This window comes from Cryptotermes secundus, unplaced genomic scaffold (assembly GCF_002891405.2).
Source record: "Cryptotermes secundus unplaced genomic scaffold, Csec_1.0 scaffold5, whole genome shotgun sequence".
NCBI lineage: Eukaryota > Metazoa > Arthropoda > Insecta > Blattodea > Kalotermitidae > Cryptotermes > Cryptotermes secundus.
In genome coordinates this window covers 2837925-2853451 of record NW_019724742.1, presented here as the reverse complement: position 1 = coordinate 2853451, position 15527 = coordinate 2837925, and the positions used below count along the sequence as shown (strand labels likewise).

General features: G+C 43.7%; 1 protein-coding gene across 1 annotated transcript in view; it reads left to right on the top strand.

Moving 5' to 3' along the window:
- The first annotated feature begins 13953 nt into the window (after nt 1-13953).
- LOC111862757 (transmembrane protein 147) overlaps nt 13954-15527 on the top strand; it is a 6324-nt gene continuing 4750 nt past the window's right edge. Inside the window, exons 1-2 of the mRNA XM_023848415.2 lie at nt 13954-14122; nt 14217-14355. Of these exons, the coding sequence (XP_023704183.1) occupies nt 14046-14122; nt 14217-14355 (216 nt within the window). The 5' untranslated portion in view covers nt 13954-14045. The remainder of the gene's footprint in view (nt 14123-14216; nt 14356-15527) is intronic.

Sequence of the window (15527 nt, the reverse complement as noted above, 5' to 3'; positions counted from 1 at the left end):
GTTACTGGTCAAACAGATGAGAAGCGGCTTTGCTCTGCAAGAACAAGTATAACTCAAGTTACATTTACAAATCCAAATGACGAGTCATTCCTTGCACTTTTACGGAAAATGAATTAAAGATTGGTGTTCAGCCATATATATATATGGCCTCATCGGGAAACGAGCCCCCGTCTTTCCGGCCTGTAGCATAGTGCCCCGCGCCGGGATCAAATGTTGGTCTCTCCAGGCAAATACCGACAACATACCTGAAATTGGCCTCGGCCACTTCTTCCCACTTCCCCCCCAGTTCTTTCTTTATCAGTCACACATAACTTGAGCTATTGACAGCGTCGTTAAACAAACACTCAAGAAATAAAAATAAAAGCATTCGTCATGCTTCTGCCCTGTTGACGCTAGATCGACCCCCTCTGTGGTCTAGTGGCTACAGATCCAGAGGTTCCGAGTTCGATGCCCGGCGCTACCAGATTTTCTGAGAAGTAGTGGGTCTGGAACGGGGTCTACTCAGCCTCGTGAGGATAATTGAGGAGCTGTTTCAATGAAATAGGGTCTCTGGTCTAGAAAACCCAGATTAACGGCCGTGGGGATCCGTTGCGCTGACCACGCGACACCCTCTATCCTCTAAAGATAACACTAACTTCGCCGACAAGCGGCGGTCGCTCGGTCGGTTTAGTTCGCTTGCGGACTACAGGCCACTGAGTTCATTTGTTTTTTTCTTTGTGCTAGATCTGAAATTCTCACTGCGGTGACGATGAAAGGCGGTCAGGTCTACGGCAATATGCCCGCTCTGGCATATGGAGTGCTAAATACCGCATTTCTCACACATGTAATCCTTTACAGCACGATGGCCACTCTAAGTACCACCTCCTTTTAACATCGAAGACTATGAATTTTGTTTTTAGGGCGTGTGTCTGTGTGTGTGTGTGTGTGTTGGGGGGGGGGTCGTATGATTACCAACAGAAATGACAGATATTTCCCTGTATATTAACCTATTAATCGACAAGATGCAGTGTGTTTTCTGTGAGGTATGAACCGGATTCTTCAATGTTATATAGATGGGTTTCAGGCATTAAATGTTGGAACAAACCCGCATCTTCGTTCGCGAAATCACCGCTTGTTGTCTCGTGGGGCAGGACACACCAGCCGCCATGTTATCATAACCTGGGCTCTCAGCTTGCCTCTTACCTCGCTTCATAGGACTGAGTAAGAACATGATACTCTCACGGCGGTGACCGTAACGTGACGCCGTACAGTCTGACAGATACCGACAATTAGTAAGAACCTCCTTTCTCTCCGCCTTCTAAAGATGCCAATTTTCTCCGAAATGTTGATAATGTCTCTCAGGGTACAAGACGTCACACGTAAAAACAGAATTCCTCATAGTCAAGCGTTAGCGCAGCCAGGAAAGGTTTTGATATGGAAACCTGAAAGGTTGCGAGCATTAGCAAGACCTACACGTCGACTGGAGCATAATATTAAAATGGATTTTTAAATAAAAAAATTGGAGGATGTGGAGTGGTTTCACGTAGCTCTGGCTGGGGGACCAGCGCCAGATTATTGTGAACATTATGACGAAACTTCGTGTTGAATAAAATGCTGGGGAAATCTTCAGTTAACTGAACAAGTATTAGCTTCTCAAGAACTCGGCTCCATGCAGTTATCAAAACATGAACCGTTTCGTAGCAAATTGCGTTTCCTTTACGTCAGAGAGCCTTGAGATCCAGTCACTTCAGCAGAATATGTTTCTGTTGACGGGTACTTGACATGTCAGTAGCCCAGACTGTAGCGCCCACTGGTAGTGTGAGAGAAGCACTGGGAAGGATTCAGAAGGAAGCGGTGGTGGCCTACTGGAGATACTATGCGGGCATTTACCTGGGAGGACCAAGGAAAACCAAGAAACACCTCAGTCCGAACTTTGCATTTTCAGAAGACGAAACTATAGTGTTGTCGCTAGGCTAACCCGCTCAGTTACATAATGTCTTTTCACCCTGGGCTTCGTACAAGCTGTAGAGCGGGGCGAAGCCATGTACAGTCCGGCTCCATGTAAGCTGCGGAAATGAAAGGGACGGGGTGTTAAGCTGCGTTTCAGCGAGTTGGTAGTAGTGGGGGTACAGCAGAGTTGGTCGCGACTATATTTTGCTGTATATCGCGTGGGGGTACGGACCTGGCTGTTGTAGCAGTAAGCCTTCACACTCGTGTTCGGAGCTGTTAGTCACAATGCCGTTCAGCGCTAGGTAACGGGCCGTGGAGGACCACAGGGTTGTGAGACGTCGAGGTTCCCACATGTTCTAGTCAATCGGCTCACAGATGGCGGTGAGGTTGTCAGCCTTACGTGCCGGTCGCCATTTACCTCCAGGAAGATTCTTGGTACTCATTTCTGTTAGAGGCTGAGTCGGTCCCAGGGTCATAGTACGGCTCATCATTTCAACAGCGGGTCAAGAACTGATTTTCAATCACACAGAAAAAACAGACAATTACTGGATTTACGGACTTTGCCCATCGTCCGGTATTCTAGAAGCTAGAAAACATGACGTTTCGGAAACTGAATCTGTTTCCGTCCTCAGGTGGGGCGGGGAAGACACCTACTCTGTTGGGTCCCTTAGACACAGTGTGTACCCATTACGAAGACAATTGAAGAACGAAGACTATCTAAACAATATTTAAATATTCATTTCTAACCTCACAGAGAACACATTGTGTCTCCATTACAACACCAATCGTTTGATGCTGCATAGGGAAAAAATTCTTGTTTACTCCGAGTATTATATGAAACATTTAAATGCCCTCTGTCAGATAGATACAGAGCTCTTCCGGGTTAAACACGTGGTATATGTAGTTACCACTGTGAACTAAGATGTTAACCGGTAAGACTTGTTGAGAACAAGGGCTGGGAGTCCAAATTCAGCTGCGCCGTACATAATAGCAGTGGATGTACTGGTCCAACATGGCGTCCCTCCTAATTCCTGTGCTTATCGGACATGTCACTCGCCAGGGCAAGGGGCGCTCAATAACCGATGTCTCGGGCCCATGTGGAGGGGGGAATAAAAGCCAAAAGTGTATAGCTGTCCCATTTAAGCCTGATATCATGTAGCTTCGGAGGCAAAAAAGACAGATAATAAGAAGGAGAGGGAACGAAAGTAATAATAAGAGATTCGTTAAACGAGAAAGAAAATGAAGATAAAAAATGACAAAAGAAAAGAAAGAAATCCATTATAACATTCTTTGTAACATTTTCGTTTTTTCTCCCTTTTATTTCCGCAAAACTTTTACTTCCCCGCTTCCCTTTTCCTGTCTTCATTCATTAACAGGAAAAGGAGAACTCCCGAGAGGCAAGCAGACTCCGGAACTCAGTAACAGGGATAATGCGATTAATGTAACATATGATTGACGTGCGTATTAGTGTTTCGTGTCATTTCATTACCGCGGCCAGTTCATCTTTTGTTTCGGCCGAAACAAGTTATTAGCAGCAACACTTCAAAGGGGAGCAGCATGGCTTTGACTAAAACCCTTTCGCTGTTAATAACACAGACGCCGCAGAATGGTGTAATGAATTATATCAGCTGTGTTTATATGGTTAGAACTACAGAGAACTCAAATGCGACGTCGATGATAATCTGGGTAAGGGTGAAACTTAAGACAAGATGGCGTCAGGACAGAGTTGTCATGTTTCGCGGGAGAGTACCCCGACAGGAGCACAGAGCAGTGGCGAGGTTTCCTACTTCTCTCTTTATCTCTGGCAGAGACACATTACGTCACAACTGTTGTCCCAAGTTACGTAAGCTTACGTAATAACTGTAACGTGTGTTACTCTTTTGTTTTTAATTGGAGTCGAATAAGAAGCAAGACTTTTCCAGCATTCTATGCCTTCACCAGCCGTTCCCTGGCAACGGCTTCTAAAAGTGGAAAGTCTTCAACTGCACGCGCTCAAGTCCTCTCTTCACAGACTCCTTCAGAGAACTGACTAAGCTCTGAATCAGAGAATCAGGGTTATTTTACGACCGGCGGTTTACCGCTAATCAGTTTGTCCTGGCGACAAGCCCTATGAGACTCACGACCAGCAATTTTTTCAACTGGACACTTGCGGTAATAGTCCTCTCTGACTAAAGGATTGATTTGTTGTTTAAAATTGCTGCTAGTCCTCGCCAGCGCAGTCATTCTCAGGTCCGAATCCCGCGGGACTCATGACCATATTTTACTGTCTCAGATTCGAGATTTCCCCAACCTGAAGGCCCAGGTCCCCGTATTTATATTCCCCAAGAACAGGGTGACCCAGTTATACCTCCAGGCACAAGGCTCCTTTCTCTTCGCCTCCAACGGCTTGCAGAGCTACGGTGGAGGTACATGATCCCGCCTCCTCACAGGCATACAGAATTGACTAGGCTTTAATCTTGTCCTTTACTTATAACATCTCGGCGTGGACCATATAGAAAACACAGTTCTTCTATTGTTGCCTGCATTCGTTGCCGCAGAAACGTGTTTTGCCTTGCCGTTGTGTAGCAATGGCTGCGGCGCGAACCACAACAAACACCGTTCCTCTGTTGCTGTACCATTGTTGCATTTGTGTCTGTTGTCCAGAGCCGTTGTCCAGAAACGACCCTGTATATCCTTCCATTTCGCTGTCGCTGCATAGCAACGGCTATATATGCTGTAGGATTTTTTAAGATGACTGTAACCTCTCGCAAAGAACTGCCCGAAATCTCATTTCAGAACGTTCGTTTATCAATTGAACGTCGCATTCGAGAAAGTAGCGCTCCTTAATTTTACTCAGTCACTCCAGGGAAATGGCCACACTGTACCTCAAATTAGTCCATGAACTTCTCTTGTCTTGTTGTACGTACAGATCACACAACTTATGCACTTCCTGTTGCCAGGTTGGCTGGTTGCTAAATCGCTGCTGGCCCTCTGGGAGCCTTCCAGACTCTGTGAATATGAAGGCCTACTTACGGAGATCTTTCGTCGTGTGGGACAGGCCTCGGGGTTTTGTAGCCTAAGCAGAAAGACAAATTAAATTATTTCGATACGTAATTACATTAATTAACTACACAGAGCACACTCCTTAAACAACTGGTGAACTGACAAAAAATTACCTTTCTCTTATGAAACCCGAGTGTTCATTACAGTGTCCACAAAATCCCGCCACTCTTACACCTGACTTTATATTTTAATATTATCCACCCACCTAAAATTGCGTACCGAAAATGGTGAAGCCAATGGACATCACTCGTGATTCATACTCCGGAGGTTATTGGTTCAAGTCTCGGCCCAGGGACTGACTATCCTGAGTTTCCGTGGTTTCCATCAGTCCCTCCAGGCAAATGCCATGTTAGTAACTCAAATTTGGCCAAGACCTGTTTCTTCCACATATTTTCGAATTTATTATTCACTAAATATCGTACCACCCGACGCTGTGTAGCTCCAGCTGCTGACAGCATCGTCAGGTCCTAGGACCTCAAAGTTATCTCTTCAGTTGTCCCGATCAGAATTTTGTATGCATTTCACCTTTTCTATGTTGTTTTTTTGTATTACATGTTAGGTTAATCGTGTATTAAATTAAAGTATTTAGACCTTCGCGGAACAGCGCTTGCTACATGTACCGTCAGCTTTAACATTTAAGAATTCTGCACTCGCACACACACATACACACACGTACACATAGTATACGAGTGTATATGTTCCGTATAGTTCTCACAATAAACAGCGATTATTTTCTAAACAGCATTAACAGGTTGTTCTTTGGTATGAGGGCGGGGTGTTTCCTGTGAGGTACGAACTGAACTCGTAAATATTTTTAGATGAATTTCAGGCTAAAGTTTCACGTGATATAAGCAGGGGCGTCTAAACGTTATTCTTTCCAAAGGGGACCAGCAAAATAATTTACTTACGAGGCCACGTTTAAGCCGTTTATATTTTCACTGATGGGCTTACGAATATTAAAAAAATATATATTGTTTATACAAATATTTGGCATATTTCATTTTTTTAGTTGATATTTTTCCGAAAATTCAAGAGGGGATGCATGACTCCACCCCATGGATATATAAGTTATAATTCGTTTGGGATGATTCGAACTGCCAACTCTAGGTGAGCTGCTGCTTCAGAACAATACATACACGGCAATCGATACAAGCAACCTGAAGGGGCGTGTCCAATAAGAAATTGACGGGACCTCATTGGCGCTCCCTTGCGCCTGTTCACATGCAGCATATATGGGGTTAAATCTGACTGATGCCAGAGACGTGAGGCCTGCTTGCTGGCGAATAATTTCTGCAACGAACAGGCCTCGTCTCCATAAAGCAGCCATCACAACGATCGCCATTAAAGCGGACGAAAGTGCCTGCGAGGTGTACGAAGGGGAATCACTGATTGGATTTATGGTTCTGCCGTCAGATTAGCTGCAGGGATCACACACGAGATCTTAGCGCAATTCCTCCCCCCCGCAGTTTCTAAGAAATACACCTAAATGCCTTTTGGCGGTGTTCGGCAACTAACTCCACGGAGCTGAGTTCTTGAGAATCTAGCAGTCGCTCAGCTACTCGCTTTTATAAGTACGTAAGGTGTTATATACATATATAATATAATGATGTAACTTACCACTACACTGGGCGCTATAACTTTGAAACTTGGCATACGTAATTTTTAATAATTCTTTAATAAGTGTTAATACACCTTTCGTTACTTTTAGTACATTTAACACAAAGTCAATATACTTGTATAATAATATATCCTATGTATATTTTATCTTTTTTATATACTTAACTTCGATATTTATATTTAACTCGAGGCACAATCTGTATCATAGACTATGACACGTTGCACCAAATATGGATCCATATGAGCAGTTCAGTGACCATAGACGTATTCTTACGTCACTGCCTGATGATGGTTCTATAAGACCGAAACAAATACCAAGAAATAAATATTCAATCGTAAAATATTGATTGATTATAAATCACTTTGTTGTGGCGACGGCTAACCTAACTACAAGTATATACATTTAAGTTGTTATGCGCGAGCTGCACTTGAAATCTGCGCAGAAACGCCACGCAGGTCTCGAGGTAAAGGCGGCAGTTATCACTGTTAAATTTTAACAAAACTTTGAATGTGGCAGCAGATTTTAGTAAAACTTTCATGAAAATCCGTTACATCGAGCAGAAGGACTAACAAACAATATAAGCGGCGCATTTTCGCGGCATTTCATTTGCAGCGCGGCAAAAATATCGGGCTTCAGGCTCCATGAAGCTTCACCCTAACCTATGGAAGCATTCATTTGTTCTTGCGAAGTCAGTACATACACAACAAGCCGCAGGCCAATCCATGACAGTACTCACGCTTCCTTGACGGACAGGCTACTCAACTTCTCACGATGATCCTTAACCTTCTTTGGACCCTAAGACTAAATTACCGTTCACTCATTCACTTATGGCGCTGTGCCCTTCTTGAGAAGCCGCAGATTCTGCAGCTACTCAAGAATTTCCCAGCATTTTATGGAACCCAAAGGTTCATTACCGTATTCACAAGAGCCCTCCACTGGTCCCTATCCTGAGCCAGATCAATCCAATCAAGAACATCCCATCCTGTCTCTCTAAGATCCATTTTAATATTATTCACCCACCTACGTCTCACTGGCCGCTTTCCTTTTGACTTTCCCGTCAATAACATATATGTATTCCTCTTCTCCCCCCATTCGTGCTACATGTCCTGCCCATCTCATCCTCCTTGACGTGATCATTCTAATTATACTTGGAGAAGAGTACAAGTTATGAAACTCCTCACTATGCAGTTTTCTCAAGATCAAATTACCATGCTAACAAAATCTGGACATTTGATACTGTCAGGAGCCATTTTCATTAAATTTATATTCTTTTCAGCATGAACTTTAATTTTAACTCCCAGAATGTGTTTTCGTTTCCCAACGGGTCAGTTCCCTTTAGTATTCTCCATAGAAATTGTGCATGCAATTCTCATATCCCAGTACTTACTCCAGAGTTCGCCCACCCCATTCTTCAAGATTTCATCTCATTGCCAATACTCTGCGTGCCTCACTGTGTAATTGTCTCTAGTCCTATGCCACCAGACGCCCCCGGCCTGCCATTCCCCTGGAGTGGGACTACAAGCTTCATTAGCACCATGGAGCTGACCTCTTGACAAGCCACCAGTCGCTCAGCTAATCACGAATTTCCCAACATTTTATGAGACCTAGAAGTTCATTGCCGTGTTCACAAGAGCCCTCCACCGGTCCTTATGCCGGGCAAGATGAATCCCAATTATCTTCGGGTGAAGACAAAACCAGATGTTCATATGTCTTACTTATTTAATATAAACATGCATCTCTTGCCACATGTTTCGACTTATGATGTGGGTCATCATACGGCGCTTTCTGTGATCTACCTGCTCTTGTCTTCATCTGAGGATATGATGCTTTCTTACTGTGTTCACGGTCATAACCATGAGATATTATACATACATGAGGATGCAATGACCCCCCAGGGAGATTCCTGGTACCCATTTCCGTTAGAACCTGAGTCCGCCTCAAGGCTGTAGTGCGGCTGGAAGGATTAAGTCAACTGGAAAATCTAATGACCTCATCGGGAATCGAACCCGAGACCTTCCGGCTTGTAACTTGTGCCTCAATCAACTACGCTACCGCGTGTCCTCCAATCTGGTATAAGTTAATTGCTTGTTTGACTTATTCTTCAACTCTGAAGATGGAAGCAGCATTTCCCCCCCCCCCACAAAAAAGACACTCTGGTAAACTTTTACCAGACTACGCGGCGTCACTCTTTATGTCACTACCGTCAGAACGCCAACTCGGAGACTGTGATGCTGATAACTGCAATAATTCGCTTTCAGAATTTCAGTGGGCTCTGTTCTGAGAAGAGCCATGAGTACGTCACAAATTCTCACTCATTTCCCTAGCAGGGGGACGAAGGGCGAGATGAGATGGCGGGGGAGGCTTTGGGGTGATTCGTTCCCGTAGATTAGCTGGTCCTCTTGCGGCCGATGTGAACTGTACCGTGGGGAACGCAAGGCCGGGTCAAAGAAAGAGCCACGTTGATGAGTTGGACACAGAGACAAAGGTGATGGAAGCGCGGGGTAAACAAACCGGGATCTCTGCCAAAGATCGCCAGTTCTGACAAATTTATTTGCCAAAATAAACCTCAAACAACGGTCATTTTGAGCCATAGAAACTCTGTACCGATCGCAGTGGCCTCCTTTCGTCCGCTCGAACATTGGTATCGTGGGTTCGAATCCCAGTCGAAACATGGCTGTCTGTCTGCATTTCACTCACTCATGGAACTCAGCCATTCTTGAGAAGCTGCCAATTGTGCAGCCACTCAAGAACTTCCCACCATTTTATGGAACCCGAAAGTTCATTACCGTGTTCACAAGAGTCCTCCAGCGTTCCTATCCCGAGCCAGATCAGTCTAATCCATATCATTCCATTCTATCTTCTGTCTGAATTTATTATGTGTTTTTGCCCTTTGTAGGTAACGGCCTCGCGACGGGCTGATCCTCCGTCCAAGGGCCCTGCTGGATGTCTGTAAGATTCAAATTTCATATTAGGCCAGGAAGCCTAATCCGGGAATGCAGACGAACAACAAACGTTTTAGACATTGAACAATAACAGGGACTGAGACAAGCCTACGAGTGTCTAACTTGCTACTGTGGATACTGCATCATGTTTATGTATATCTTAACCTCCAGAAATGTTTGGTGTCGAGGCAAGATAAATAACAAATTAAGTCTGTCAGCACAGTCAAGCAAAATTCGTTTAGTCTAGCGCAAAAGGAAGAATTTTCAATAACGTACTGCATGTGCCACATGTACACATGAAACAGTAGAAGCATATTCACAAGAAACAAACCCATCCTCTCGTCAGAGAGGATGTTACATAAGGACCATGACAGAAAGAGTTCAGTTACAAAGAGAAAATGGTCGTGATCCTAAAAGGGCTCGACTCCAAGAGGAGCCAGTCGCAAAGTAACCCTGACTCTGACAACTGCGGGTCAACCTGACATTACGATCATAAAGTATTCGTAAGTTCAATTTGTGCTCTTTTTCCCATGCGTATATGGTTATATTTATTGATGTTATTTGTTAAAATATTCTTAAGCGCGGGGGTTCTATGTTCGGTAAATGAATTAGGAGTCGAAATTCATTGCTTCGTGCAATGATCGGAGAAAGGAAATGTTCGTTTGTTGAAAGATCATAAACAGAGTTTCACTTATCGTTCTTCCCAGAGCTTCAGAAATTTCAAGAAAATGACAGTACACAGAGACTGTATAGCTTCGAACTGTGAGATCGAGTGAACACGAGTTGGAAAACACACGGAAGGAAGTGTTGGCGACATAATCTGAGTTACTGCTGCAGCAAATTCTCGGAGGGACTGAGGAATACACGGAAATACCTCAATCAGGATAGAGGTAGCCTAGCCAACTTTTGAATCGAAGACTTCCCATTCACAGATCTAGAAATGTACCGCTACAGGAACCTGCTCGGCATTCAAGTTAACTCTCTGGGTACTGCACTAAAAGAGACTGGAAATTTCAGTCCAATTTATCTCTCGCAGCTCACTTCATAAAGGTTGGGGGGGGGGGTCACCACATTCAGTGGTAAAGTGATTAGCATCGTGCTTCACATTAAGGGGCCCCGGGTTGAAATCTCGACCCGAAGACCAGAAATACTGATCGAGTTTCTCGTTGTGTCATTCAGTACCTGCATGCAAATTTCGAGACAGCACCTCAAAGTAGGACATGCCCGCTTCCTGTCACGTCGTTTCCGGTGCATTCTCCAATTGTTACTCGCCGCCACACACCACCGATTTGCAGCTACCGTCGATTAACAAACTATAAACAAACAGAGAACGTTGCCTAGCGATGGGTCCCCTTTGTCTAGGCACCCGCACCACTCCTCATCGTGTTCATAACAGCCCAAGATTCTATTCCATCGTGAGCCAGATGAATCCAGATGCAGTGACTTGTCTTCCTCCGCGGAGTTCGGATCGGCTCAGAGGCCCACGGCCTCCTACCCAATGCATAGCGGTGCTGCTATTCTCTCAGGAGTAAAACAGACGGGTATTCAGTCTAGCCACTCACCTGCATCTAGTGCCGAGCTCAAGAATGTGCGCACATGCACCTGCATTCCTCTCTACGTCTTCATGGCTTGGTTCTTAGATGGAAACAGTGACAGAGAAGTGATACCAGTTACCGTGGCCGATGTACGGGGCATGTAGGCACTGCGCGCACAAGCTAGTCGGAAAATATGGCGGGAAAAGAGCTTATGGGGGCCTATGGGCCCCCTTGTGGATTGTCTTACTGTCAGTGTCAGTAGCCAGAGTGCATTACGTCGAATGGTATGATGACAAGAGAATGAGGGTTGAAAACAACTTGGAAGGAAGCGGCCGTGGCCTACTCGTAGTACCGTGCAGGAATTTGCCTGGAATAACAGAGTAAAACCACGAAGCACGTCAGCTAGGATAGCCAGTGTCCGCAGAGACTCGAAAAGGGTACCTACCGAGTCGAGATGTAAGTGGGAAGATACGTCTTGAAGTAAGAAATGTGTTAACGTACGGAGTGGGTTCATCTGGCTCAGGGCAGGAACCAGTAGCGACCTCTTGTGAACATGGTTATGAATTTTCAGGTTCTGTAAAAGGCACAGAAGTTTTCAGTCAGCTGAACTACTGTCTGTTCCTCAAGTAAGAATCTGTTCTAGGGAGTTGGTTACACGCTGACGGTCTTACTAAGATCTGCGTTTATGTTAACCTATCTTCAGACTGTTCCATGTGATGACTGTTTCTGTCAAGCCCGTTGCCGAACTTCACAGTCAAGTAAATATCACCGTTGCATAGTATTTGATAGGTCCTGGCTTCAAATCTTGAGCAGGAGATCCGGCGTCCTAAATAGGGGTTCCCCTCAGTCCCTCCACGGAAATTCTGCTTCTTTCCATAAATATTACTATTTATTATCCAGTAACAACCGTATCATTCTACGTTATACGGTCTGAGTTAGTGGCAGCATCATTAAATATACCACAAATAAAAGAGACCAATTATAAATTTAACATAATGTAGGATTTCAAGTGGGCCGAAGGGGGTATACGAAAGAAGCGGAGACACCATTTCGCTCTCCCTCGTTGCAAATTCTCCCTTGTCACATTTTCAATTCGTGCATTCATGCGCTTGCGCACTCAGCCAAATATTTTGCATATGTAATGAAAGGCCCATGATTCGTTTCTATATGGGAAGGAGGCGGTACCCAGTTCAGTTTCTGACCGTCAGATGGCTGTAACTCCTTGAGCTTTTATTTGAGAACATCTAAAACATCTAAAACGAGGCTTCGTGCACGTCACATGGGCATGTCATGCTCTGCATCCCACTTTCTCAGCCTCAGTAGCCTCAACCACCACATGCTGTCGAAGGCCAATAACAGGCGTTCGACAGGAGGTTAGGATGTGTGGCAGGGTCGGTGCTATCATAAATGTCGCCTCAACAGGCAAGATATTGAACTTCCTCAAAATGTCACACTCAATAATATGAAATTCCTAGACACTGTGATGAAAACCACCACCGGTGTTGCAACTCTTAAAAAAAAGAGAGTCGAAGAAACAGAATAAAAATACGGCGCCTTCCGATCTGTGTAATCCTAGCTTGAAATTAAGGAACTAGGCAATACACTGTCGCATGAAGTGTTTAGGCGACTGGCCATTAATGTTCACTACGTGAACGAAAGGCCAGGGAAAGGATGCGATTTGCAATGAACAAAACGCCCTCTCTCCATGCGGGTTGTAGAATTTGCCCCGGGAGGCAATTCTTTTAGTCTGTTTTGTTTCACTCATTTAAAATTATCTCCAACAAGCCAAAAATTCGCTGTTTTAAGCATCTGATCATTTTTTAGTGTATATATTTCCCCGTCTTCGCCCCTTCCTATATATATATATATTTTTTTTTTTGTGTTTCAGATCTCTTTAGCTCATATTTATTTTGACCTTTTATGCGTGTTGCGGCCATGACAGTCTTGTTTATAGAAAAGATAGTAAAACGACAATACACAACTGGAAAACGAACATTAATAAACACGTTGGCTCAAGAAAGAAGTTTCTACCTGAAATCCGTAACGAATTTTAAATTAATGTGATGGTGCGCACCTCGACGTACATTCATCCCTATACTGCGCATCAATTTCCCCATCTCGATTTGTTATACCCTGAAGAAGGAAGCAAGTTCCTGCGTAATCCGAGAATAAAATAAGAAAACGATATAGGCCCTAGTATATTTACTTCTCAGTGCAATTCTTGTACTAATTACATAACTAACTCTTCTTGAAAAGCCGCCAATTGCGCAGCTATTCAAGAATTTCCCAACATATTACGGAACACGACGGCTCATTACCGTGTTCACAAGAGCCCTCCATGGTCACTATCCTGAGCCAGATCAATCCAATCCATACAATCCTATCCTACGTATCTCTCTAAGATCCATCTTAATATTATCCTTCCACCTACGACTAAGTCTTCCTAGTGGTCTCTTTCCTTTGGCTTTCCCACCAAAATCCTACACGCACCTCTTCACCCCCATGCGTGATACATGTCCTGTCCATATCATCCTCCTTGACTTGATCATTCTATCTATCTGTCTACAGTCGGTGGGATTCCGTGGACAGGGGATCAGCCCAACGCAACGCCGCTACCTACACAGGGCAACACAAACAGAATAAACACATAAATCCATGTCTTCGCGTGATTTCAAGGCACAATACTTGTGAAGAAAGCAGTCTTCTGGGATTTGGCACCGTGTAAAATCCCCGAAGACTGCTTTCTTCATAGTCACCGCCGTGAAAGCCTCAAAATCTTACACAATACGTGTGTTCGAACGGGCGAAGACATTTCATGCGTCTCACTACATCTACCGGAGAAGTGTTTGAACTGCGAAACTACTGTCCTGTATAAGAAATGAGATTATTCGAGAATCGAGAATGCAAACTTTCGAATTGTGAGGTTACGTTGCAAGTCATCAGAGTTGAACTGCAATTACGTCAAATTTTGAAATAAATATGACATTATACCATTTTGGAAACTGTTTAGCGTTAGTTTATGTACCTTATTATTTAACATATAAGTATTCTGGGCTGTAAGTACTTCGGAGAATACATAACGACTCTAGTACAATATTACTAAAACTGGCATGATGTATTAATGATCATAACCCTACTTTTCATTTTTAGGTCAGAATATGGGACCTTCTGGAAGTGTGTTCAAGCCGGTGGAATTTATGCCTTCACACAACTGTGTAAAATGCTGATACTTGCTACTTTCTTTCCAGCAAATGATGGTAGTGGACAAGAAGGAATGGATTTTGTTGGGGTATGAAATATGAAGAACAAAATTAATTTAATTCCATGTATTAGTAATGGCCCTGCTGCAGAATCAGTGTGTTAAGTACAATGTCCCAGTGTGAAAATTAAATATGGAAAGCTTTAACAAATTACAACTGTTAAGATTTTATAAGTTCCACTGGTTCGTCATTGATACTGTACTTTCTACTTGATCTGAGCAGCTGTAAGTAAATTGACTGATGTGGCTTAGTTAATGTCTACTAACTTAAGAATCAGAACTAATGGGGGTTCAGATCAAACGCACTGTGTTAGTTAACCATACCAGTCTGTGAAACAGATCTGTATGAACATACACGTATCATACTATAAACCTAAATGCTATGGTAATTGGCGAACCTTTGAATATACTTTGATAATTCACTTAACTTTAGATTTGCATTTGTAAGCAAGGCTTTATTCCAGTCAGTATGCATATTCAAAGAAACAGAAGTTGTTCGTCTGTTGATGCTTTGTTTCTGATCTTTAGGGTACAACTGAGTATAAGAGTATTGGTAGATATGCTTTCAGTTAAAAAAAAAAAAAGTATTTTTATCCCAGAATAATCTCACCATTGTTTATGAGGAGTCAAGCTGTTCTACTTCTGTAAAGATTTTAAATTATTCAAATTGTCTCATCATTGAAGAAAGCAGTCTTCTGGGATTTGGCACCGTGTATATGTGGTGTTAACCGACGTTTCGGAGGAACGTATCGCCCCCATCTTCAGGGTTGAAGAAGAAGTTTAAGAAATCTGCAAGCGACAACACCGTGAGAAACGACCGTTCCTCCGAAACGTCGGTTAACACCACATATACACGGTGCCAAATCCCAGAAGACTGCTTTCTTCATAGTCACCGCCGTGAAAGCCTCAAATCTTACATGTCTCATCATTTTTCTCCACCCTCTTTGGACCGCCAGAGATGCCGGATGTGTGAGACAAAGCAGTTGTGTAACAAATGATATTGATCAGTCTGTCATATTTTTCTTCTCTTATCTTTATAGTAAAAGGGGCATGCAGTAGCTTAGTTGGTTGAGGCATTATGCTACAAGCCGGAAGGTTGCGGGTTTGAGTCCGAATGAGGTTGATTTTTCAAGGGACCTAATCCTTCCACCTGCCCTGGGGTCGACTCAGCCTCTAACAGAAATGAGTACCAGGGAACTTCT